Below are 24,820 nucleotides of genomic sequence, written 5' to 3' on the forward strand. Positions count from 1 at the left end.
TGGCCACCTCGCAGGCCAGCGCGCTCGGGAGTTTTACCTATCGGTCCGTGCGTGGTCCACCGACCCTTGCCCCTGTGAAGCGCGAGATCGCACGCGCACGCCACCACTGTGCGTTCAAAGCGGTGGGCTCGTGAACTCTTGACCTTTGGATCTATGCTGGAGTACTGGACGCAGCTGCTTCAGCGCCTCTCAAAGTCCAATCCCCCCCCCCAACCCCGCTTTCCCCCCCCGCCCTCCTTTTTGTACACCCCCCCCCCAGGCCTCCGCCCCCCCCTCCCTATTCCCATCTACCCCCCTAACTGCCCCCTGAGGTATATTATTTAAAAATCGCCAATATCCCGGCTACAAATGTCAAATGGGTCGCGTGACCTCTGTACGTGGCCCGGGCTGCAGGCTAAGTGGCTTTGCATTCTTAAGAGCTCCGCGACACGTTAAGCTGGATGGCATCACATTTCTTATTCATCGTCGTCGTCATCATCGGGCATGATAAGTCCACTGCTGGATGAGACAACTAATCGAATCGCCCGGAGGGTGAATCTTTACAGGACTAATCTTGCCTCCAGAGTTTACCGTGAATTGATCACTCTGTGTACACATTGTCTGACGTTGCAGTGACGTCAGGTAGTACTATAATGGTGCGCTTGACAATGACGTCAGTTATAGGGGGGGGGGGGGGTGTAGCAACTGAGACTCACGTGGACGTGTGGCGACGGCTGAGTTAGGGCCTTCATCCAGCAGTCGATTGATCATGGCTGACGGTGATGATGGTGGACACGTATGCTTAGTGCGTTGCAGCAACAACAAAAATGGTCCTGTTGTTTTGTTTGGGTCACGTGCCCCCCCCCGCCTCCACGTGGCCTCCAGACTTACCCGACACGCGTGCATGTCTTAGTTTGATAAAAGCCCATCACGTGATTGATGCAGATAATGCTTTAATGTGACGCGCATTACTCAATCAGTCACAGTGACAGACGTGTCACTTTCTGTATTAGCGCTGCAGGGCATGGGGGGGGCAGAGTGGAAATGAAGGAGGGGGGCCCGTCAACCTAGATTGCGGGAGAGGCGATGTGGTGGGGGGGTAGGAGCCGAGAGCTGCCAAACTGCATCAGAGGAACACTATTTGCTGTGCGCCTTCCCGGTGGATTGTGGGTAATGAAAATGTTCAGATGATGGTCAGATCATGGTTTTTGTTTCATATGACCGTTGCCAGTACCAAAATATGAGAATAGGTTTTCTCATTTTTTTCTGGTAACAAAATAGGTGTTAAGATGTTTAAACACCAAACTGAAACCTTTTACAAGGAATCATGTCTACACTAACCACAATACTTGTGGTCAGAATTCAAAAAAATGCATTCTGACCACAAGCATTGTGGTTAATGTAGACATGATTCCTTGTAAAAGATTTCAGTTTGGTGTTTTAACATCTTAACACCTGTTTTGCTGCCAGAAAAAAAGGAAAACCTATTCTCATGTTTGTTTTTGTTGACGAAAGTGATTTTCAGCGCGACGCGCCGCAAGAAGGGACCGGTGGCCGGTGGTCTAGAGGAACGTATGATGCATGTAATGCACGTTTAACTTCTTTCGCACCGTACATAGCCGTCCGCGCCAATCGGGAGGTTGCGGAGTGGCAGCAACAGGAAGTAGCTGCGGACTTTTACAATATAGACGTCCCTTTCATAACACATCTGGGGGTGGTGGGGGGGTGATGGGGCATTCACTAATTGTCATTATCAGCACCCCCCCCCCCGCCGTGGAACGCTACTGATCACAGTGATTGACGTGGATCACGGCCCGCAGAGAGGTGGTACCATAAGTAGACAATCGAGACAGAGAATTACACGAGCAGAGGAATTTAAAGTAGACCTCTCGAAGCAAAACAAGGAATAATCTTACTTCCCGAGAATCCTATATCCGTGCAGAACCGCGTCCTCTCACAGAGAGAGAAAAAAAACCGACCTCCTCGTGATAACGAACATTTTAAACAGCCAGTCAAAAAACATGCCTAGTAATTATTATTGCTTACAAATGCACTACTCTACAAGATTTGTCCAAACTTCGCAATGCGGGGCCCCCTCGTCGCATGGAAGTCTTGAGACAGATGCAGCTGCATTTTAATTAAATGCCGTCACATGATTGTGAGGCATTGTGACACCTTGGGAAGATCTCCATCCAGCAGTGAATTTATCACGTGTGGTGGTGATGATAAAGCAAAATTATAAAATAAATAAAGAGACGAGGCGACATACAAATAGGGGAAATATTATTTTATCAACGATTGGATCACGACGCTGAATGTGGCTCAAGGATGGAGGCTCAGGCAAGGCAGACGCCACGTGGGAAAACAATTAGTGTGCAAAATAATAATTCAACCAACGCCTCCCGCCTAACCCCTCCACCCAACCCCCCCACCCACCACATCAGCGTCGTCCTGAAAAGTCGCGCAGTGCAAATCCCGTCACTGTTCATCAACGCCAGGATGTAATCAATTACCAATACGTTCCATTGGCCATCACTCCTTAATTGTAAAATCAATCGATTGTCTTCAGCGCGGTCAGTGGTCGCTGTTACAGTTTTGTTGTTGTTGAAGAATTGCTCTACTGGTTGCTCAGTCATAACAACAATTTACAGCCCTGTATTCTTCATCTTCTGCTGGACGCAAGCCTTCCTGCACCGTGCCCCTCACTGGCCCTGTTGGGTCAGCGCGGGTTGTTGTACGGGACAGGTATCCCAAGGATCTTTTCAGAAAACACTCGCAGCTCATGTTCGCCGTGGCTGGGAATCAAATTCAGGCGATTGGGTTCATCAGCACGATGTGGCGGAAACCGTTGTGCCACCCATCCCACGCCTGCTGTTCAATGCGATTAATTAAACATCTCTGTTGCGTAAAAATATTATTATGAAACTGTACCAATAGGGAAGTTTATTAAATGCCCTGTCTCGTCTCTGTCGGCCCAGCAGAGTAAAATGGTTGCACCAGTCAATGGAAAGGTCTCTTCAGAATCAGAATATTTATACTGGAGGAATTCGATTAGTTTATGAAGATCTTTCTAGAGCGGCCTCTCATGGAGGCCCCTTCTACCAGCAATGGCGCGAGCGATCGATTGCAGGGCTGCGCCTTCATCCAAAACATGTATCAGCAAACAGACACGAGTTGGCCACCAGGTAAAGTGTTTTTTTTCCAGTTTATTGCCACAGAATCACACCTCTCACTGGTTTAGATACACCCAGTATATACACGCACACACACTCGCACACGCACGCACACACACACATGTACGCACACACACACACATGTACGCACACTCGCGCACGCACGCACACCAACAACAGCAAATGTCAGGGCTTCAAACTAAACCAGAGGTGGCCCACGTAGGAGACGGAGATAGAAGGACGAGGAAAAAATAAAACAAATTAAAACTGGAAGACTTAAATAACCATTATTACTTATTAATCATCACCAAAGTGTCTGCCAAGCTAAACAGCAAAGAGCTTAGCCCAGTGCTCAATTCCAAGTTAAATATGCTATGATCAATTCTCGGCTATGTACAGATATGGACTGAAGTTCCTTCGTTAATTCTTTAGTCTCATTTAAATGTATTTTTTGTATATTTTTTTCCGGGTGGGTATTAAAAATCACTTCAAACTTTTTTTTATGTTATTTATGACACTTTTCATTGTTAAATCCCGAGCCACCAACTTTACGCAGAATACAGCAGTAAACATCAGTTAGATTGTTGTTATTGTAATCATATGTGCATGTATATATATATCAAACATACATACATACATGCACATACGAATGCAAATGCGCCGCGGGGTATTTGCTTGCGGGCGTTCCCGCGGGCCATGCGCCCGTCCGTCACGGGGATAAATAAACAAGAGCTGCCTGCCCCTTTGTTGGCGTGGCCTCCGTATCGATGGAGGGGCCCTCCCGAGCGACGCGCGACTCCTGACAGCACAACAAGGAGACGCGTCAGTCAGCGGTGGAGCGGCAGCGAGCAGGAGCTGCCTCCCCATCACAGTGACAAGTGACCTCTGCCACTTCTCCCCACCCCCCACCACCACCACCCCACTCTCCTACAGATTGAATGCATGGCCCCCCCACCAGCAATCAGATAACTCCAGAGTGAAGGCGCCGCACCTATCAGAAACCTAGAAATCACAGGGCGCTACCACCTATTAAGATTGCTGCAGACTGTCGGGTCTGCCACCTATAAGATACCTGCGTGGTATACCCACCTATCAGGAACGCGCAGATTGCAGGTGGACTTGCTCGTAACGGGCCGATTATAAACAGCACCGGGGGTTATTTATTTAAACTGCCACTGAGCGGAGAGGACGGTCGCGATTGCTTCGCCGCAGGAGCCGGGAACCGCTCACATCATCCCGCCCGTGGGGGGTCCTCGCCACCCGCATCCGAACGCGAATTCAATTAATCATTAAAAGCCTTCCTAATTTTCTTATCTGAGAAAAATGCAAATGGATGTAATACATTTGTTTCATAGAGAGAGAAAAAACCTAGCACGTGGTGATGATGGTGGTTGTCGGGGGGGGGGGGGGTGAGGTCTACGATGGGCCGCTAGCAACAGCGCGAAGCTCCAATCGGAGAGCGGCATCGGTGTACCAAGCCAGAATATCGCTTTGGTACATCGGCGGTGGCGGCGGATCGTTCAAGCGACGCTCGAGACGTCACAACCCCCGAGCGCTCGCTCTGGCGCCGCGGCTCCCCCCGGGCAGCTCGCCGGAGCGAGACGACGACGCGACAGAGGAGCCGCCCGCCGCGCTCGCAGCCGGGTTTGTCCAGTCGTTCGCCGCGCCAACCGAACAACTCGCCATGCCGTGGCCGCTCCTGCCGATGGGCGGGCGCCTTTGACCGGTTCAGCAGTCGGACAGCTCTCGCGTTTCATCCCCTTTGACCGGGTCGGCTCTCACGTTTGTCTCCTACCCCGTCCCTCGCCACCCGCTGTCCGCGCTGCCAGACAACCCCGTTTGGCTCCGTGCGGGCAAGACTCGCCCCCGAGGGCACGGAGGTCACACGCGGTGGGGGGGGGGGGGGGTGTGCTCTCCTTTCGATCCTCGTCTTCCTGACGAGGGCACAAGCTGGCTTGCCAACTCTGCAAAAAAATTAAAAGGCTCGCGAATGTAATCATTCCGCGGGGGTAATTGCACACCCAAAACAAGCGGGGGCCTGCCGGGCCGCTCAACGACGTGCCAATTACGGGGAAAGCGCGGGGGGGGGGGGGGGAGGGGGGGGAGTTGGGGATTTGCCGCAACGCGCAAATGCAATCGTTCGCTAAATTGGAGGGCCCCGGTGTTGGCTTGACGCCGTTTTTAATTTTACAATTCGCTTAATCCAGCGACGCGCGAAATTCACTCGCGTTGTTTCAAGGAATTAATTGGCACGGCCTTTATTCACCCGCGCGTTCATATATATCCTTTTTTTATTTTCTTGGGGCGACCCTGAAAAGGACTCGTGAGAAACGCCCGCAAAGTCCGACCTCGAGCGTGGCCGCCGCAGCTCGGCGTTGCTGGTGGCTCTTGGTGCCCCCCCCCTCCCGTCATCCATCGTGCGTTCACGGTTTGTCGTCCGAGAGGAAAGGAAGAGCACGCAACGTCAACGCAAACGACGCGTTTTCGCGTTTTTTTTTAAATAAACAAAAAAATGAAAAACCAACCGGTGTATCAAAAAATGCATTCTACGTTTCTTTTTTTAATACATATAAAAACCCAGTGTCACTGCCGTTCCTCCCCCTCGAGATCCACACTCTCTCTCAATGGTGCACCAGGGGGCAGGGAGGGGGAGATATGCTCCCCCAGAAGCTCAATTAAATGACAAAATTACATTTGCTTGTTTTTGCCCGCCCTTCCTTAAACTGGCCTTTGCGATTATTTATCATCGTTATCATTATAATTTTTACGATTTAGCATTTCCGTTCATTCAAAAAAGTTTCGAGGCAGTGTCGAAAACAACCAAGCGTTTCCAAATTAACGTTTCGATTTCAATCATTGAACGTGGAAAATATTCGGCGCTCTTGTCTCTTTTGTCCGAGCAAAATTCTGCCCAAGCGTTCTCTGGCGGCAGCTGCGATCTCGCGGCTTGGCTAGCGGCGATCACGACCACCGCGGTGCCGACGACCGCGACGGCAGCGGAGATCGCGACTGCGGTGGCGATGGCCACGGTGGCCGTGATGGCCACGACGGCGATCCTGACCAGTTCATTTGTCGGCGACGTGTTTTCCACCCTAAACCCCGCACATTCACTCTGCGGCTGCGGCGGCCGTGTTAGAGGCGGCGGGCGCATGCCTCGTGTGTACATCGTGTAACAACGGACTTCGTTGTCGCTTCGACAGCTCTGTAAACATGAAATAAGAAAGGATTTCCAGGAACGGAGTAAAAATAAAAATAAAAACACAACACAAACCAGAAAATAAAAACCAAAAAAAATGGCTGCATCTTATACAGTGCATAGTTGTAACAAAGTTATTATTATTATTTTAGAATATATCATACAGATAAAAATACTTAATTTATTTACCATTTAAATCTGCAATTAACAAAATTCCACAGGTAACCGCGTGGCTTGTGACAGCGCTGGGGGGGGGGGGGAAAGAAAAACCCTTTCAAAAATCCCAACATCCCCCCCAACCCCCACCATGGGGGGGTGGGTGGGGCGAGGAGGGAGGGGGGGGTCGATTGCGCAATCCCAACGACTTCGTGCGTTCCAGGAACCCCCCCCCCGATCCGCCGCTCACCGCCTGTTCGCTGGCTCGGGTCGTGGATCCCCGGGGTCGGTAGCGACGGCAGGGGCGGGGGATGGGGGGGGCATCATTCGCTGGGTCCTCGCACCTCTTCACAATTCCTGAGCGCAGACCAAGTGCACCCCCCGCCCCCCGCACCGCCCCCACCTCGTTTTGGCGGCGACCGGGCGCAACGCGGCGTGCGCGCCACGCCTCGTCATTAAATCAACATCTTCCCTTCAATACAAGCCCCGGATATATATATTTTGTTTCATTCTCTTTAATTACTGGCACCTAAATAAATGTACTGCAACGTATCTGTAAACTTTAGTCTTCTCTTAGTATATTGTAGTGTAAAGCAGATTTCTTCGCCGCTGTCCAACGCTCGACGGCGAGGCGATCGTCCACCCGCGGGGCGACGGCGAGGCGATTGTCCACCCATGGGGCGACGGCGAGGCAATTGTCCACCTTCGGCCGTTTTCCACGCCGTTCAACCCCGGCGCCTTCAGGTTCCGGACGGTCATTGGTCAAATCGACGGCGTTTGTCGTTTGTATTCTGCAGCGCGGTGCCCTCGAACGGAGCGTGGAGGTGTGGCGGCACAAGGCCCTCCGCGGGGAGGGCTGCGGGGGGCGGAGGCGACGGAGGCTGGGCGGGGGGTGGAGGAGGAGGGCGGCCCTGCCATCGCCGCGGAGACGGTTGCCGGGAGACGGTTTGCCGGGAGACGGTTTGCCGCGGCGCCGAGAGACGCGTTACCTGCGCAGGCTGCACTGGGCCTCGCGGAGCAGGCTGTCAAAGTCCATGGTGTCATATTTGCTCTTGGAGGCGGTCGGATCGAAGTCGTCCGTGGTGGGGTCTGCGGCCAGAGAGGCGGAGAAACAATGCAGACAATAAGTACCACCCCTCCATTGAGTACCACATTCTACTGAGTGCCACCTTCTAATACGTACCACTTGATGAGAACCATCTTATATTGAGCACCACGCTCTAATGAGTACCACCTTCCATTCTAGCATATCATGGAGATGAATACGCACAAGCGTGTGTGTGTGCATGGGGAGAAGCAATGTAGCAGTTCGTGCGCTGCGCTACGAACGCAGCAACCAGTGACGATTATCTGAACCGATCCTGGGCTTTCCCTAGGTCGACTCAGCCTGAAATGAGTACCAGGTGCTGTGTGTAAACATCGGCACCGGAGAGACAAAGGCAGCCAGGCACGATTCTGGCCACCTGCCCCCTCGTGTGCCGTGCTGGCCTTCAGTAGTGCTCGCAAACAGCGCTTGCCCCAAAAGGTTCATGGAGGCTATACGGGGGATCTTTGTCTTGTGTGTGTACGGGGGGGGGGTGGGGAGGGGGGTGCGTGTCCACGGACCCAGGTCGGTGTAGCCGGTGCGGCAGGAGAGGCGGCGTCCACCGTAGCCGATGTCGAGGTGGCACTCGCCAGGCCGGCTCAGCGTGTGGCCGCTCTGCACGGCGGCGCAGGCGTCGCACGTGAAGCGGAACGTCAGGAACGCGTAGCTCTCGCTGCGCGCACGGTGCCAGCACGAGAGGGCAAAGCGAGACAGAGCGGGAGGTAAATTCATGCTGTCGACACATTCAGAAGCCGCCTGCCAGACAGTTCGATGGCACGCCGTGCCATTTGGCTGGCCATCGAACAAAGACGGTCATTGCATTGAGCGCTGTCAGATGTGCTCCTGTAGCCATCTGGAACTGTCTTCCTTCCGATATTTGGAAGCCACTGGGAGCTAATCACTTTTAAATCGGGATTGAAAACCCATTTTTTTAGAACTGATTTTTGTGTTAAGTTTGTTGTCTTTCCCTGCACCTCCGATATTTTAGCATGGTTGGCTACGTACGGTGCGAAAGAAGTTCAGCATACATACAGCTCCACCCCACGAGCCACGAATAGCATCTGTGTAGGAATCGATTATTCGACATCGATAAATGTCTAACAGTACAGCCGACTGCTGGTTGAAGGTATCACCCCCTGCCTTGAAAGTTCCTAACAGCGCATCCAACGTGGAAACGGACCCATGAAAATCGTCTCGTGCGCACGAGCTGGACGAATTGTTGCATTGCGATACCGCAAGAAATGGCGACGGTCCGTGGATGGGTTCGTCCACCAGTGGATAGATCATGGCTGTTCTGTTGCTGACGATCGGTGGTTGTGTGTGCGCGCACGTGGGCTCACCCATTGTCCCTAAGGTTGATGACGCACTCCTCAATGTCCCCAAACACCTCGAACCTCTTCTGCAAGTCGGATCGCGACAGGTCCGATGGCAGCCGCCCCACGTGCACAACACGCCTCTCCTCCTGCCACGGCACGGGGGTCACGTGACAGGTCAGGTCACAGGTCAGGTCACAGGTGACGACAGCGGTCGTGCGGGTCCCAACAAGGGATGTTGCAGTGCGCCGAATCATCGATTGATATGCTCACGATGTACCCAACGCATCGTGCATGAGACTTGGTTCAGATTGTGTATGTGTGTGTGCGTGCGTGTGAACGGAATCCCTGCAGCCGATAGCGTGTTTCTACGGATTGCAAGGGCAAAAACTGAATATTTATGTCTTGAATCGAGTTACGGCCGCTGAATCATGGCGACCTATCGAGTTGCGAGAGGGGTCGGTCGCTAACGGGCCCGATCGCGACCGGTCACAGCGCTGCTCATGATGCGGAGCCGATAAGGTCGCAGTGACGAAAAAAATACGACCAGTCAGGTCAAGATGAAGGTCGTGACGAAGGTGAGGATTTCTTGTGAGACTGTGTGTGAAAGAAAGCTATACTCGTGCGTAAAACGAATGTGCGGCCTCGGATGCTCCTTTGAAGATTGAAAGTCGTCTACAAATTATATATAAATTCCCACCATGGTGAAGAAGCGAAGGATGAACAGCCCGTGTGTAGGTGCTACATAGATCGCTGCACGTAAGACCACGAAAGATCTGTTGACAGCTTGGGGAGGCTTTTATCCAGCAGTGGATAGATGAGGGCTGGTATTGATGACAACGATGATGAGCAGCACTGCATTGCACTGTAATTGTTGTCGTCATTCGAGAATGCGCCCCAAGGTTACATTTGCTGTTACGTGACAGGGCTCTAATTCCCGCCTGTTCGGTCTCCCTACCTCGGACACACCACATCAAGTATACCTCCTATTGCTCTGGCTGTGGCCGTTAGTCACACGCCACCTACTCCAGCCTGCCAACGACCCAGGCAATATTCGGTGAGAAAGCAATCCCTCGACATAAGAATTAAAAAATATATCAGCAGAGTCGCTGTCTAAATATTTCAGACGCTACTGTTACTCGACCGAGCGTGTGTCAGCGCCGGCGTGACCGTGCACGGTTGGTTTGCGGTGGGCGCTTACAAAGGCCTTCTCCCTCTGCCGCTCTCTCTGCTTGGCTCTCTCGATCTCGCGCTTCTCGTACTCCCGCCGGTGCTCCTCCCTCTTGCTCCGCTCATACTCGTCGCACTCGTACCTGCAGGCGCAAGCGCACGCACGCATTATGCACGCGTTACGCACGCTCCCCTCGCCACCCCACCGTGTCACGCCCTTTGTGTTGGGCTGACAGGCGGACGTCGATACCACGAGAGAGACGCACAAGGGAACGCATGACTAAGGCCGTGCGCCGTCGGTTTTAGAGTGCCACGTAAAGTAAGGAAACGCGAAGAATCGGGAAGCAACAACGGGGCTTCAGCCGAGTCGGTTCGGGTGAACGAACAGTAAAATGTTTCTTGCACTCGGCACACCGCGTCCAGTATACCGCTCGCTATGGTTGTGACTACAAGTCGCGTCCTGTCTCTAGGCCCCAACTCCAATCTACCATCGACCCGGAAAATATGAATATTCAGTGAGAAATTAAGCACAGAGAAGCGATGAGCGGAGAAGCGCTGCTGCTGTGCCTCACCTGCTTTGGTGCTGGTAGAGGAGCGTCTGGGAGGGAGGAGAGCTGAAGCGAGTCCAGCACGGGGAGCCCGAGCGGCTCCGGTGTTGGAGGAACCTGCCGAGCGATGAGAGGCGTGAGATCGGCATGGGACGTGCGTCGCCCCCCGCGGACACGCACACTGATGCTGGTGGGCAGCGGTGATTCTCACCTGGAATGTGCCCCCCTAAATGAACAGCGGCTGTCTTCCCTACCGCCGTGTGGCCCCGCCACGATCCGAACCAATGCTTTCATTCTCGATGCCGAGATTTTCTACAAATTAAGCACGAGCCCAGATCCCGAGACTGAGGGTTTTCGTGCAGCCAACGGTGGGCCAAGCTGAGGCCGCCATAGGGAGGCCGGTTTCATCAGTAAGTAGCTGTCGGGACTCGGGCCCGGGATCACGGCCGTGCGGGCTCAGCGCTCTGACCTCCGAGCCAACCGGTGGGTCACCTTCGATTAGTTCGAGTTCATAGATGCCACACCTCGCCGTCGCTTTCGTCCCCCTGCCATATCCCAACGTCGACACCTGCCCTCCAAGGTCTGCTCTTACAGTCCTCGAGGTGCAGTTGCAATTGGATGCTACACAAAGCCAAATTGCACTGCAGTTGTAATAAAAATACATGTTTAAGTTGAATCTCAATCCGGCTGCCCCTCGTGGAGATTCACATGGAGCATGTGAATAGTTGAGTTCCCGCATTGCCCCCCTTCCAATTACCAGGTTCTGGAATCAACCCCCCTGTCTGGCAGAGACGATACGGGGCTCCGGCGGGGGTGGCAGGGTGGGGGAGGGGTGGGCGAGAGGAAAAGTGGGGCGGTCGTACCTGCCATACGCTGGCGGCGATCCGGAGCGGGAGCGCGAGCGGTCGTGCCCGTGGGCGCGCGCCTGCAGCGGGGAGGACGGCGACGACATCACGAAAGGAGGCGAGTCGCGGCACGGGGGGCTGGCTGCCGGGGAGCCCGGCTGCGAGCCCCAGCCTCCGCCGCCGGCGCCGGGGGATGGCCCCTCCCACCCCCCAGCGCGGCGACGCTCGCGTCCGCCACCACCCCGCGTGTCGATCCCCTCCTCTCCGTCGCTGCCGCAACCCGCCGGGCTCTTGCACATCGAGTTCCGGCGAGACACGGGGGGCCGAGCGGCTCTCCCGGCCGGGCTCGGGCCGCGCCGGCACACAGGGCGGCTGCTGCGGAGGCGGCGGCGCCGTCTTCCCCGATCGGTGGAGCTTCTCGGCGTCGCCCTCCTCCGGGTCCTCGTCGTCCGAGTCGAAGACGCCCGAGGAGGACGAGGAGGAGCACTGGGACAGGCGCTCGCCGTCGTACTTCCGCCGGGCGGCGGCCTCCTCCTCCGCCGCCTCGCAGCTCTCCGCCGAGACCTCGGAGCGCAGCGAGTCCCGACGCACGCGCGGCGCCGCCCGCCTCGCCCACGGTGCCGCCGCGAGCGTCTGCGCCGGCGCCGCGGCCGGCGTCACCGCGAGCACGGGTGCGGGCGCCGCCGGCGTCGGCCGCCGCTGGTGCTGCCGATGGTGCGCGTGGCCGACGTGCGGAGGAGCGATCAGGACGCACCGCGGCGCCGCCGTCGCCGCCTGGCAGTAGTCGTGGTCGCCAAAGAGGCGCGGGCTGGGTTTCTTGCCGACACGTCGCTCCCCGCCGGCGCCCTGCCCTGCCGGCTTGCCCACCATGGCCTTGCGAAGCTGCGCGTACAGCTCGCTCTGCTCCAGCGCCCGCCCGCCGACCCCGCCGGCCGCGCCGCCGGCGCACGCCACCACCAGGGAGCCGCGCACGCGCTTGGCGGCGCCGCTCTCGCAGCGGCCGAGCGCCGTCTGCTTGTGTTTGCTGGCGCGGAAGGACAGGAGCGAGTCCAGGTGCTGCTGCTTATGTGGCGGTGTGGTGGGCGGCGTTAGTCCTGGAACCGGAGGGGGGACGGGTGGCACAATAAAGATACATTCATACATATCCATCACCGCGATCGGCGGGGGACACTCGTGCAGCCACACCGGTGGCCACGTTTGTGTTTCACTAGCGTGGTAGAGCCCCGGGCGGCTGAAACGCAGACCTTTGGTACGGTGCGGAGCACAGTTGGTGTGTCTGCCAGTAGTGTCAGTCAACCCATGGCACCTGCTGGGTCTGTTCCGTGACCTCTACTGTGAGGTCACTTCACGTGGCCTCAAGGTACACCTAGCATGGCACAAGCGCCGTGGGTCACATCGCCGCCACTTCGTGGTGACGTTGGTCGTTTTTGTTGGTGTCTCTAGGTGTCTGTCTGTGTGTATGGTGGTAATCGTTTGACGCGAGGATATGCTCCGTGACAATTATGAATAATGGATGCCATTAGCTCTGTTCGGAAAATTAGAATATTTAAAAACTCATTAAATTCGGGAGCAAAATAAAGTTCATGTAAATGTTTGCTGTAACAAATCCCCGCTGCTCGCAACGGTAAAATAAACAATTCTAACTGAAGCGCTATGTTTTCCTTACAAAATGATTCACGGTGTGGTTGTATGCCCCTCGGTACAGGTGCGAACGTGGACATTTGTTCCTCGTTTTAGGGGGGGGGGGTGCAGGGGGCCAAATCAGCGAATTCCCTTCCGTCGTCATCGCCACAAAAAAAAAATCGCCGAAAACAACTTCACCAAACTCGTTCTCTGTCTCGCCATCTCTCAACGAGGTGCCCACCCAGGGTTCACGGGGTCAAGTACATGGCTCTAGCTCCCCCCCCCCCAGGCCCCCTTGCCCCCACACCGGGGTCCCATGCGATCGCATTCACCACCGCTCCCTCCTTGCACCGCCGCATGTGGCAGCCGCGATGAGGGCACGGTGGGTGAAGGTGTCCCTCTCCCTTGCCATCCTCGGCAAAATCAGCGGATGAGGTATGACGTCACACCCAAAGCTGACTAATTAACCAGGGTTAATTAGGTAAGTGTCAATACATTGCCCCAATTAATCCAGGTTAAATAATGTCGGGTCGCGAGGGGGTGAGAATCGACCTTCCACCCCCCTCCCCTCGTTTCGCCCACCACCACCATCATCACCACCACCACCGTCATCACCACCACCATCACCACCACCATCACCACCACCATCATCACCACCACCCCCATCATCACCACCACCGTCATCACCACCACCATCACCACTACCCCCATCATCACCACCACCACCATCATCACCACCACCACCACCACCACCACCACCCCCAACACCATCATCACCACCACCACCCCCATCACCATCATCACCACCACCACCATCATCACCACCACCACCATCACCACTACCCCCATCACCACCACCCCCATCACCACCACCCCCATCATCACCACCACCACCATCATCACCACCACCACCACCATCATCACCACCACCACCATCACCACGACCCCCATCATCACCACCATCATCACCACCACCACCATCATCACCACCACCACCACCACCATCATCACCACCACCACCATCATCACCACCACCACCACCATCATCACCACCACCACCATCACCACGACCCCCATCATCACCACCATCATCACCACCACCACCATCACCACCACCACCCCCAACACCATCATCACCACCACCACCATCATCACCACCACCACCATCATCACCACCACCACCATCATCACCACCACCACCATCACCACTACCCCCATCACCACCACCCCCATCATCACCACCACCACCATCACCCCCATCATCACCACCACCATCATCACCACCACCCCCAACACCACCACCACCATCACCATCACCACCACCATCATCACCACCACCGTCGCGTGGACCCCTTCACCACTCTTGGAGCACGGGGCGGTGGGGTGGCTGGTGGGGAGGGGGGGGGTGTTAGGCTGGAGTTGAGGGGGGATGCAGGGCCCGGTAAATCTACCGGGTTAGCGTTTACATTTTCCACGCCATGGCAACGCGAGCCGAGGCGATTAGTGCCATAAATAAACTATTAAATAAATAATGCGCTCGTGCATTCGCTCCGCACAAAAGGCAGCAACGTCTTTCAATTCACATTGTCGCCCCCCCCCCGCCACCTCTTCTCCGGCACCCTGCGGTGGAGTACATCGGTGGGGGGGGGGGGGGGGCAGGGGGGGGGCTATTTCGGTACGGCATGTTAATGGCCGTGCCGGCGGTGGCACAGACACATGCTCCGCTCCAACATTAGCCACCGGCGGCGCGGGATTCGGGGGGGGGGGGGGGAATTCGGGTAGGGGGCACCCTGACTGACGGACGGACGAGAGCCGGCTACGAGTAGCGTGCGTAAAGGATCAGCTGTTTGCCGGTCAGCTGCTGTCGGCGGAAGCCCGGGGAGCTCGTGCTGGGAGGGCAACGGCAAAATAATTAATGGGGGAGCAAAACGAATAAAAGATTTCGTGCAGGATGCGAGAGAGAGAGAGAAGCCACGGCGTGGCTGCTCCCGGCAGCTGGCATTTTTTTGAAGCGGCGGCTCTGCAACCCAGGGCTCTCCGCTGCGCTCGAATTTGACTTTCACAATCGGAACAAGATGTTCCTTCTCCGTGGCAATAAACCCCGACGCGCGGAGGGGAAGGGAGGCTTTGGGGAGGGGCGGGTGGCAAGGGGGGATGGAGCACGTCTGACCGACATGCATCGGAGGTCTGTTCAAAAAAGTAGAGCGCCGTGCGGGAGGAACCACCAATTCCGACAGCCAGCCTCTTCCCCCCCCCATCCACCCCCCCCCCACCTCTCTGGACCCACAGCCTGCCCCCCGCCCTCCCTGCCGATTATGCGACATCCCCCCCCGCCCTCCCTGCCGATTATGCGACATCCCCCCCCCTGCCCCCCTCTAACCCGCAGCCCCTGGCTGGGTCGCGAGGGAGGCTGAGGCTCGGCTCGCTCTGTGAGTGGCGGTGAGTTTTTTATATCTGGGACACAACAAACAGGGGGCACTAAGAGGGGGGGGGGGGGAGTTGCACTAAACAGGGGGGGGCAGGGGTCAAGCCTTGGAGATCGTAAACCCCCCCACCCCGCCCTTCTCTGTGCAATTGCCCCTGGATCTGGTAACAGGAAGGAAGCGATCGCAAAGTGTGGCGGTCGCATCGACGGCACTGTCCGAGCTCTGTGATCTGCAGGTGAGTCCCTTGCGCTCTGAAGGAGGGCCATGACCTGAAACGTCACCCATTAAACATATCCGTTTCCGTTTTAGAGCAATGCTCTTGCGACGGGTGGCGTGCGCTTGAGCACATGGGATTGGGTGAAGACGATGGGGGGAAGTGGGGGGGCATGTTAATTGAGCGGGGCGGTGGTGGGGGGAGGCACAGTCCGCAGAATCGCTACCGCCCGTCGGCCGCTGACCCCGCTTGGCACGTGGCCCTGGCTCGGCACAGCGCTGCTTCAGGTTCACCTCCCCCCACCTCCCCCCCACTCCTGATCCGGAACGCGCCGGCCACCAATCCCATGAGCCCATTAGCCGTGCCATCGGGCGAGCGGCCGAGAGCTCGCGGGGCAGCACCGCTGGATGCGGCGGCCGACACGCGGAACGGGTACCGCCGCGAGGGCTGTACAAAGGCAAGCTCCCCTGTGTAGCCGTCGCAGCGCGTGGGGGGCAAGTGCCGCCAGCGAGCGGCCACAGGGGCCGTCGCGGCGCACGTGGGACACGGAGTTGAGCGTCGCGCGCTCCCGGCAAGACGTCGTCTCCGCGGTGACGACGTCCGCACACGCAACATCGTCATCATCACGTGCTCACGTTCAGCGGCCAATTCATATGCTCGTTGTCGCAAATGCTGAGCGCATTGGCAAGAGGCCGGAAACGAGCAGCACTATTGGAACGTGAAATGGATGAAAGTGAATGTGTTACATGAATCAGTTCAGATGTAACGGGCCACTGATCGCATCGTCCACGGCCGGGAATCGAACTGAGGTCAGCGGGTTCGCAGCACCTCGCACGCACCACTGCCACCGCGCCGAGGGTGCACGCGCGTGCCGAGAGCTAATTGCGCGCTGGTTATTTCTGAGCTCTCCCACAGGAAGCCGTTTGTCAGCCGCTCCCAGAAGGAGCCCGCTCACGGATCTCCCAGCGGCGCACGGCAGATGTGGCCCTCGATGCACTTGTCTTACACGCGCCGGCCGTGTCGCTCCGCACGAGGAATGCGACAGCTCCCCCCACCCACCCACCCTTCCGACCCCGCCTTTCCCCCCTAGGCAGAAAGGCCCATCGTCCAAGGCAGGCGCGGGAGCCCGAAGCGACAGGTGTAGGTTTCGGCGCCTGTAAGAGGAGGTCACCGGTCCTCATTTGAGGCAGAGTCGACCTAGAGGAGGCCCACTGATGTGTGTTTTTTTTTATTATCCACAGGCGGGAATTGAACCCACGTCTTGACGGGGCAGGGTGGAAGCCGAGTGCGGGGAAGGTGAGAAGTTGCGTCGCCAAAGGCGGCAGAACGAGTGACCGGGTCTCTCTGCTATTGCTCTTCATCTCTCCGTCTTGTCTCATCACATCTAATCATATTCCGCGTTATTTTCTCGCTGCCTGTTCTAAATTCAGCCGATTTCCTTTCGATTCCAAATAATTTTTTCAAAATGCAACTGCTTTTAGATGTCCTATCTACTCCGCATTTGTATTTGTGGCCAGATTTGACTGCTTCACTCTGATGCTTATCTATTCAGAATTTGTGTTGCTTTGTTTAATCAGCATGAATTCGAGATCAAACGTGCAATCTTCACGCAGGAGGCTCTTGCGCACCAGGCTACGCGCCTCGCGGCACTTCCAAGTGGGCGTCAAAGATCCACCTAACGTCGTTCGTAGGAGCGGGCCATCATCGTGTGCCGGCTTCACGGTTGAACTGTGTCAAATTTGAAAGTTTACCCGCAAATGATGCAAATCAGGGATTACGCAGCAGCAATCATCGCCCCCTACTGGAAGACTAATGGCTCAGGTAACCCTTGCAAATGAGAACTCACCATGCTCTCTTGAGTTCTGAAATGCTTAAACAAAATCAACTTCAATATTGTATTTTTTTTATCTCCTGCCAAAATCAAAGTTGACGATTACGACTCATGTCCCGACACCTTCCCCGCTCGCGATAACAATTGGCCGATTCTCTTGCCCCCCTCCCCCACCCCGCCTCTTACCACACGTAAGACGACCAAAAGCGCTACTTCTTAATTTTCACGTTCAAGAAAGTTCTGCAACCTCGGCTGATGCCGGCGACTTGGGCCCATCGCTCTTGGTCGTGGCGCCCGCTCGCTAACGACGAGAGGCGGGGGTGGGGGGGGGATTGGTCGGCTCCCCGGGTTTTCCACCGTGGGTCCGGCTGTGTCCCCAGTGATTACGCCTAGCACGTAAATTCGCGATTTCACAGATGTCACGGAAATCATAAAAATACCACGCGGTCCGCGGAATTCTCGAAAAAAAAAAACCTCATCGGATTAGGAAAATGCATCTCTTTGTACACATTCGGAGGAAGAAAAAAAACTGGATTATTTACACTGCATTTGAGGTGCCATGCATACTAAATTTCCCCTATTTAATAAAAAATAAATTGGTGTCTTTTTACAAAGCCTGAGCAGGGTAAAGAAAAATAAATCCGAAACCGGCGATGAGAATCCATCACCACGCGGGGCCGCCCATCGTGCCGCTTGGAGCCCCTTATCAGCCGCTGCCATTCACCGTGGCCACCGCCATCGTTTCAGCGCCACGTCTCCCACCGCGTCTCCCACCGCGTCTCCCACCACATCTCCCACCGCGTCTCGCGCCGTCGCGTGCTCGGCGGGGCCAGCCACCCCCTGGTGCCGGCCATGGCCGCGCTGCCACCACGACGCGTAAACCGACCAGTGGAAACGGGGCGCTCGCTCACGCCAAAAATGCCTTTCTTTTTCGCGAGCGCTGGCCCATGAAAATGAAAGACCGAGCACCCCATCGATTTGGAAGGCTTAGGGGGTTTCTGCCACCCGTGAACCATGATAACCACCATCAGCCTTTTAGACAAACACAAAAAAAAGACAAAGATCCCCCGTATAGCCTGAACAGACTGTTGGGGCAAGTGCTGTTAGCAAGCACCTATGAAGGCCGGTACGCCACACGAGGGGGTGGGTGGCTAACACGGTCCCCTTTAGACAAACACACAAACGCACACATACAATGGCAAAGGGTCCCCATGCAGCCCAACGGACTTGTGGAGCAAACGCTGATGAGAGAGCAACTATGAAGGCTGCAGTTCTCTTTCTTGTCGAATACCGACACTTTCACACCGTACCATGTAATTATTTGAGGCTGATTCGACCCAGGAGAAGCCATCATCAGTGGCAAGTGATGTCTGACGCAGCCTTTAAACGAGTACCAGGTGCTCATTTAAAGGCGCTGGGGAAACATGGACGCGCCCAGCCACCACGGCGCTGACCACACTACCGCAGCGCGTGAGCGCCGTGCTCGCCAACTCCACAGGTACACGCACGCGTCCGTGCACACACACACACACAAGGTACACGCACGCGTCCGTGCGCACACACACACACAAGGCACACGCACGCGTCCGTGCGCACACACACACACAAGTTACACGCACGCGTCCGTGCGCACACACACACACAAGGCACACGCACGCGTCCGTGCGCACACACACACACAAGGCACACGCACGCGTCCGTGCGCACACACACACAAGGCACACGCACGCGTCCGTGCGCACACACACACAAGGCACACGCACGCGTCCGTGCGCACACACACACAAAGCACACGCGCGCAGCCTACCGGCGGTGCTGGAGAGCTCGGCGCTTAGCGTCCTGTCCAAAGTTTTGTTTTCAAAGGAGGAGGAGAAGCTTTTGCCTTCCCTGCAACGGGAGAGGGGGCGGAGGAAGGAGTGGGAGAGAGGCGGGGGGGGGTTTGATGAACGGCCCCCGGTAACCCGGCCGCTCAGCAAAAAAGCGAAACGATGGAGCGGTGAGCGCTGGGCAGTGGAGGGAGAATTTCCGCCACGGTCGGCAAGAAAGACAAACGGGGTGATCATGGCACTTACCCTGGGGAGTTGGGAGTGAGAGGCAAGGACAGGCTGGGTGCTTTGGCTGAAACAAAAACACACACACACAAAAGAGGGAAGATAAATGCAAAAAACTAAAAAAAGAAGATATTAAGAAAAATAAAGCAAAAATGGGGGGGGGGGGGGGACAAAAATGCAAATTATAATAAAAAACTAAATCATGAACTCAGCAACAGATGGCTGTTATTGTAATGTGGAGAAAATTAAAACATTAGTGAAATAAAATTTAAAAAACGAAAAAAACGTGAATAAAGAGAGAGAGAGAGAGAAAGAATAGAGTGAAACTCCAACTCAAAGCAACACCGCTGAAATGCCGCGAGGATGGCCGCCGGCAGGAGCGGCGCCAGCGCTAGGCTAGGGAGGGGCCCGCACCCTCTCTGTACGTGAGTCTCGCCGCCTGCGTCGCCTGGGGCTGCGTGGCCGTGGCCGTGGCCGTGGCCGCCGCCGCCGCCGCCTTCTTCTTGGGCCGGCCACCCCCCCGGGTGGCCCGAGTTTCAGAGTGCGAGGGCGACGGGTCCTCGTCCGTGCACAGGTAGCGCAGCAGCTCCGTGCAGTTTGGCGCTGACCTCCCGCTCAGCAGAGGCTTTGGCTGCGACGACAGAGGGAGGGGAGGGGAGGGATGGAATTTTATTCGGGGATTCCACAAATGTCTCCTTCGTCTTCATCGCGATCTTCAATGTATCGAAACAATGTGTCTTGAATTAATCGGCAAATATCCTGAACGCACGAGAGTAAAAGCAGAGACTCTCCTGTGTGCGCCTGTGGCGAGGCACTTGCCAAATATACATGTGAAGGTGGTTGGTGAAGCTGGTTGGTAAGCGAGTGGGTGGGTGAGTGATTCGATGAATGGGTTGATGGGTGGGTGAATGGGTGAGTGAGTGGGTTTAGTGGGTGGGTGGGCGAGTGGATGGGTGTGCGAGTAGTTGCGTGAGTGATTGGATGAGTGGCTGTGTGGGTGGGTGTACCATATAAGCAATTAACCAACTCTCAGACAAAGCAAATGAATGGCTACATCACTCACAGCTGAACCAGTAATCGTTGCTCTGCAACGATTAGGTCGTACGAAACAAGAAGAGGATTGCTGCATATATAGTCGAGATCCGTTACATTTTTAATGTTCTTAAATATTCTATTGTATTCTAAATTGCTTAACATAACGCAGGTTGCCTTTACAAAAAAGGAGTGATGTATTACACGCCTCAACGGGCCTCATTGCCAGAGGTGGGACAAAGTCATTGTTATGCAAGTCCAAGTCGAGTCGCAAGTCATCAAATTCATGACTCGAGTCTGACTCGAGTCCAAGTCACATGACTCGAGTCCACATCTCATAGGTGGGACAAAGTCATTGTTATGCAAGTCCAAGTCGAGTCGCAAGTCATCAAATTCATGACTCGAGTCTGACTCGAGTCCAAGTCACATGACTCGAGTCCACACCTCTGCTCATTGCATGTGAAGTATTGGAAAATGACGGCAGGAAACTCCTTGACGGGAACACACTTCTTTTATTAAATCTTGACTTGTAACGATACAACGCGTGGCCTCTCTTCTTCACAATGCGGTCACCATACAACGGTACAACTCGTGACCTCTTCTCTCCGCCCTACGCTTCTCTTGACTCTCTTAGATTCTGTGCTGCTGGCTCTCTGTGCCTCGTGTAGACTCCGCGCCTCGGCTACACTCTTCTCTCGTCTCGTGTAGACTCTGCGCCTCTGCTACACTCTCCACTCGCCTCGTGTAGACTTTGCATCTCTCTCTGGCTACACCGTATGCATACTCGGCTCGTGTAGACCTTTCTCTCTCTCTGGCTACACCGTATGCATACTCGGCTCGTGTAGACCTTTCTCTCTCTCTGGCTACACACTATACATCGCTCAGCTCGTGTAGACCGTTCTCTCTCTCTGGCTACACACTATACATTACTCAGCTCGTGTAGACCGTTCTCTCTCTCTGGCTACACACTATACATTACTCAGCTCGTGTAGACCGTTCTCTCTCTCTGGCTACACACTATACCTTACTCTCCTCTACTCTCCATTACTCTCCTTTACTCTCCTCTCCGGGCTCTATCTCTGCACCTTCGTCTTCATTCTTAGATGGTTCCACTTCTCCCCCTACTCCTCTGTGCATCACCTTATATATCTCTTCTTCCCGGGAGACGGAGCGGATGCGGACCTCAACGTCGGCACCGCTCCTCAGTTACCCAATCACCACGCGCTATCTCTACGATCCGGTTCCGCCCAGCGCGTGTTTCCACTCCCCGACCAATCACACCGCGCTGCCACCCGATCACTCCCTCTCAGCGCGTCACCGGCACACAGCCAATCAGCAGCACTACCCCCACCCGCGCACTGACGCCTGCTCCTCCCCGTCAGCGCGCGTCACCACACACACACCCGTACATACGCGCTGGCACACGACGTATACACCCAGCGCGTATCACCACTACACATGTACAGTTCTCCATAAAAAAGTAATTAAAGCGATTCTTGTCGTGGCAGCTGGTTGAAGGGAACTCGCCAAACCGAGGTCGTGGCATGAGGTTCGAGTTAGTCCATGGCCGGGGTGGCCACCACCTGCCCTGGTCTTCCCAGGACCGTCCTCGCGTAGAGGCAGCAGCGGTTTGCGCTGGGATATCTGCGAGTCCTCCCGGCGACATTCAACTTGTTTGCCAGTTGCGTAGCGGATAGCAACAGTCCACCACGTGAGACGATCTCCTTACTCCACTCTTGTAAAGATACTCTTTGTCCGTCCTCCCAAGATACACGTGCCGTTCATCGTCGCCGTTATTATTGTAGCGCAAGGGGAGGAGGTGGCAACCGTCGCCAAGGCAGAGGGAACACGTGCAGAATAATGGTTAATCGGGTCCTCGACTCATTAATCGGGACCTTGGGTCCACTCGTTAATGCAACGCGATGTCGTGGATCGCTTGCCCCAGTTCCACAGCAGGAGCCAACACCCCCCCGCCCCCTGCTCCTTGTGCTGGTATAACCCATTCTGTTGCACGTTACTTTGATTAATTCATTCATGAAAATATTCCACGTGGACAATCCCCTTGAGATGGAAAACGTCTCAGTCACAAGGGTGTCCAGGGTATCTAGTGATGCAAGAGAGCATGCCCCCACCACTCCTCCCCACCCCGTCCTCCATCTCCCCCTACCCCCCACCCCCCGCCGATCCTCCCTCCTATCCCCCCTGCCAGTAGCCCACACAAGGGTGGTGAGAAATGTTTTTTTCCATAACCCCTGTGCTAGCGAGCGAGGAACGGGCGTACGGGCTGAGGCCGAATTCAATTGTGCGATTTGCACGAGAGGGCGACCGCGTTTTAATGACGCGCGCTTGCGCTCGCTGTTGATTATTTGCAATTCCAGATCGTATCGAAATCCACCGCAACTCAATGCGTGGCTTTTTTTTTCGATGTAAAAAAAAAAAACGCATGGGAAAGCTTTGGAGGCGATTCGCCTCTTGACAGCAGTGGCTTGTATTTTGCGGGCAGCGCTCGTCATGTGGACAATCACTGCCACCGTCATGGGAATGCAGAGTTTCCGCCACTGCCTCAGCACTGACTAAAGAGATGAATGCAGCCGCGTTGTGACGCTGGAACTGGGTCAAATTATCTCAATTGCGGGCCGCTCTTGCAAAGCAAGTCTTGAGACCCGGCGAGGCTTACAAACGCTCCGCGTGCGTCACCTGCTGGCATCGTCGACAGGTGACACGTGTGGAGCGGCGTGCCTCGCCACCCCAGGCCCTCCCGTGGGCATCGTGGCACACGGTGCCACCGGTCCACCGTGAGCACGGTGGGGCACAGACCCACGCCTGGGCGACAGCCTTCGCCAGAACCCTCCCCAACCCCCCCTCCCGTGTCACTGCGGTGGCGGTCTCGGGCCGGGTCGCTCACCTTGAGGGGCAGAGGCAGCTTGTGGGGCCTGACGGCGGCTTGGGCGGAGGAGGCGGTGGCGGCGGCGGTGGCGCCAGAGCCGCCGCCGCGGCAGCGCACGCTGCCCCCCACGCGGTGCTCGTAGCTGAGCTGCGTGTTCGCGGGCGCCAGCAGCAACTTCTTCAGCTGCGCGGGGAGAGGGAGTGAGAGAGGGGGAGAGGTTTTTACTACAGAGCCAGAGTCCGCATTGAGAGGACGGTAGGAAGGTTAAAGGTGCAGACAAACCCCGGAGGAGGGTTTGTTGTTCTACTGCTCCACGCTGACCACGCGGCTTAGAGGAGGCTGCGATGGTGCAAGCTACTAGTGCCAGAGTCTCTTTCGAGCGATTCTTTTTACTTCTCAAAATCAGCGCTGACCATGTTCTAAGCGCGCTGAGACCATGCGGCCACTTCGGGAATCGCTCTCCTTCATGGGGCCTCGCGATACCGATCTTGGGCTCCAGAAGCCATAATTATGTAAATGCCACGTCAATCCCAGGCTCCGGGGGCCCCGGAGGCCCCCACAAACCCTCGCGGCTGCCCGCCACCTCCCTCCGTCGTGCCCCCCTCCATCGCTCTCACCAGCGACGGCTCCCGCTGCTGCTTCTCCTCCAACTCCTGCCACTCGTCGCCCTCCTCCTCCTCCTCCTCGGCCGGGGTGTCCGCCGTCTCCGCGGCGATGGGCCGCGCGGCGGCCACCAGGGTGTGCAGCGAGGCCATCTCGTCGTCGTCGCCGCCGCTGCTGCCGCCGTCGCCGCACGCCCCTCCCGGCGGGCTGCACGCCAGGCCGCCGATGCCGTCCAGGCAAGAGATGCCATCGATGCTGCTCAGTCCCTCGGCGAGCGCCGCGAGGAGCGAGTCCTCCGTGTCGTCGTCGGACTTATCCTGATGCGGGGGGGGGGGGGGGTGGACACAACGAGGGGGGAGGGGGAGAGATGAATGTTCTGCATTCACGGGAGGGGGGGGGGGGTGAGTCCTGCCGCGGTACGGCGCTTAGGGATGTTGGCTCGCTGCACCTGTGTGAGGCAGAGGTGGCAGCTTCCAGCAAATGCCCCGGTGCGGCAGTTGAAATAATGGCACGAGTTTCTTAATTCTAACCCACCACTGATACTAACACCAGCACCACCGCCGCCGCCGCGCTCTGTCCACCCAGTGTGGTGTAAATAGGCCCAATACAGTTTGTCGATAGGCGTGGGCCATTTGCGGTTGGGCAGAGTGCGGGTCCTCCCACCTCTTCCAAGACGTCTGGCGAGTGTG

The 24,820-nt window shown here is 56.1% G+C and overlaps 1 protein-coding gene across 1 annotated transcript in view; it reads right to left on the minus strand.

The window, feature by feature from the left end:
- Window positions 1-3,165: 3,165 nt before the first annotated feature.
- Window positions 3,166-24,820, minus strand: part of LOC144721492 (peroxisome proliferator-activated receptor gamma coactivator 1-alpha-like) — a 134,653-nt gene continuing 112,998 nt past the window's right edge. The window contains 12 exon segments of the mRNA XM_078599136.1: window positions 3,166-7,593; window positions 8,110-8,261; window positions 8,929-9,050; window positions 10,103-10,214; window positions 10,644-10,736; window positions 11,483-11,784; window positions 11,786-12,558; window positions 19,366-19,445; window positions 19,631-19,676; window positions 20,024-20,240; window positions 23,547-23,711; window positions 24,146-24,448. Coding sequence (XP_078455262.1) covers window positions 7,490-7,593; window positions 8,110-8,261; window positions 8,929-9,050; window positions 10,103-10,214; window positions 10,644-10,736; window positions 11,483-11,784; window positions 11,786-12,558; window positions 19,366-19,445; window positions 19,631-19,676; window positions 20,024-20,240; window positions 23,547-23,711; window positions 24,146-24,448 — 2,469 coding nt within the window. The 3' untranslated portion in view covers window positions 3,166-7,489.

Source organism: Lampetra planeri, chromosome 12, assembly GCF_965212315.1.
Source record: "Lampetra planeri chromosome 12, kcLamPlan1.2.h2, whole genome shotgun sequence".
Lineage (NCBI taxonomy): Eukaryota > Metazoa > Chordata > Hyperoartia > Petromyzontiformes > Petromyzontidae > Lampetra > Lampetra planeri.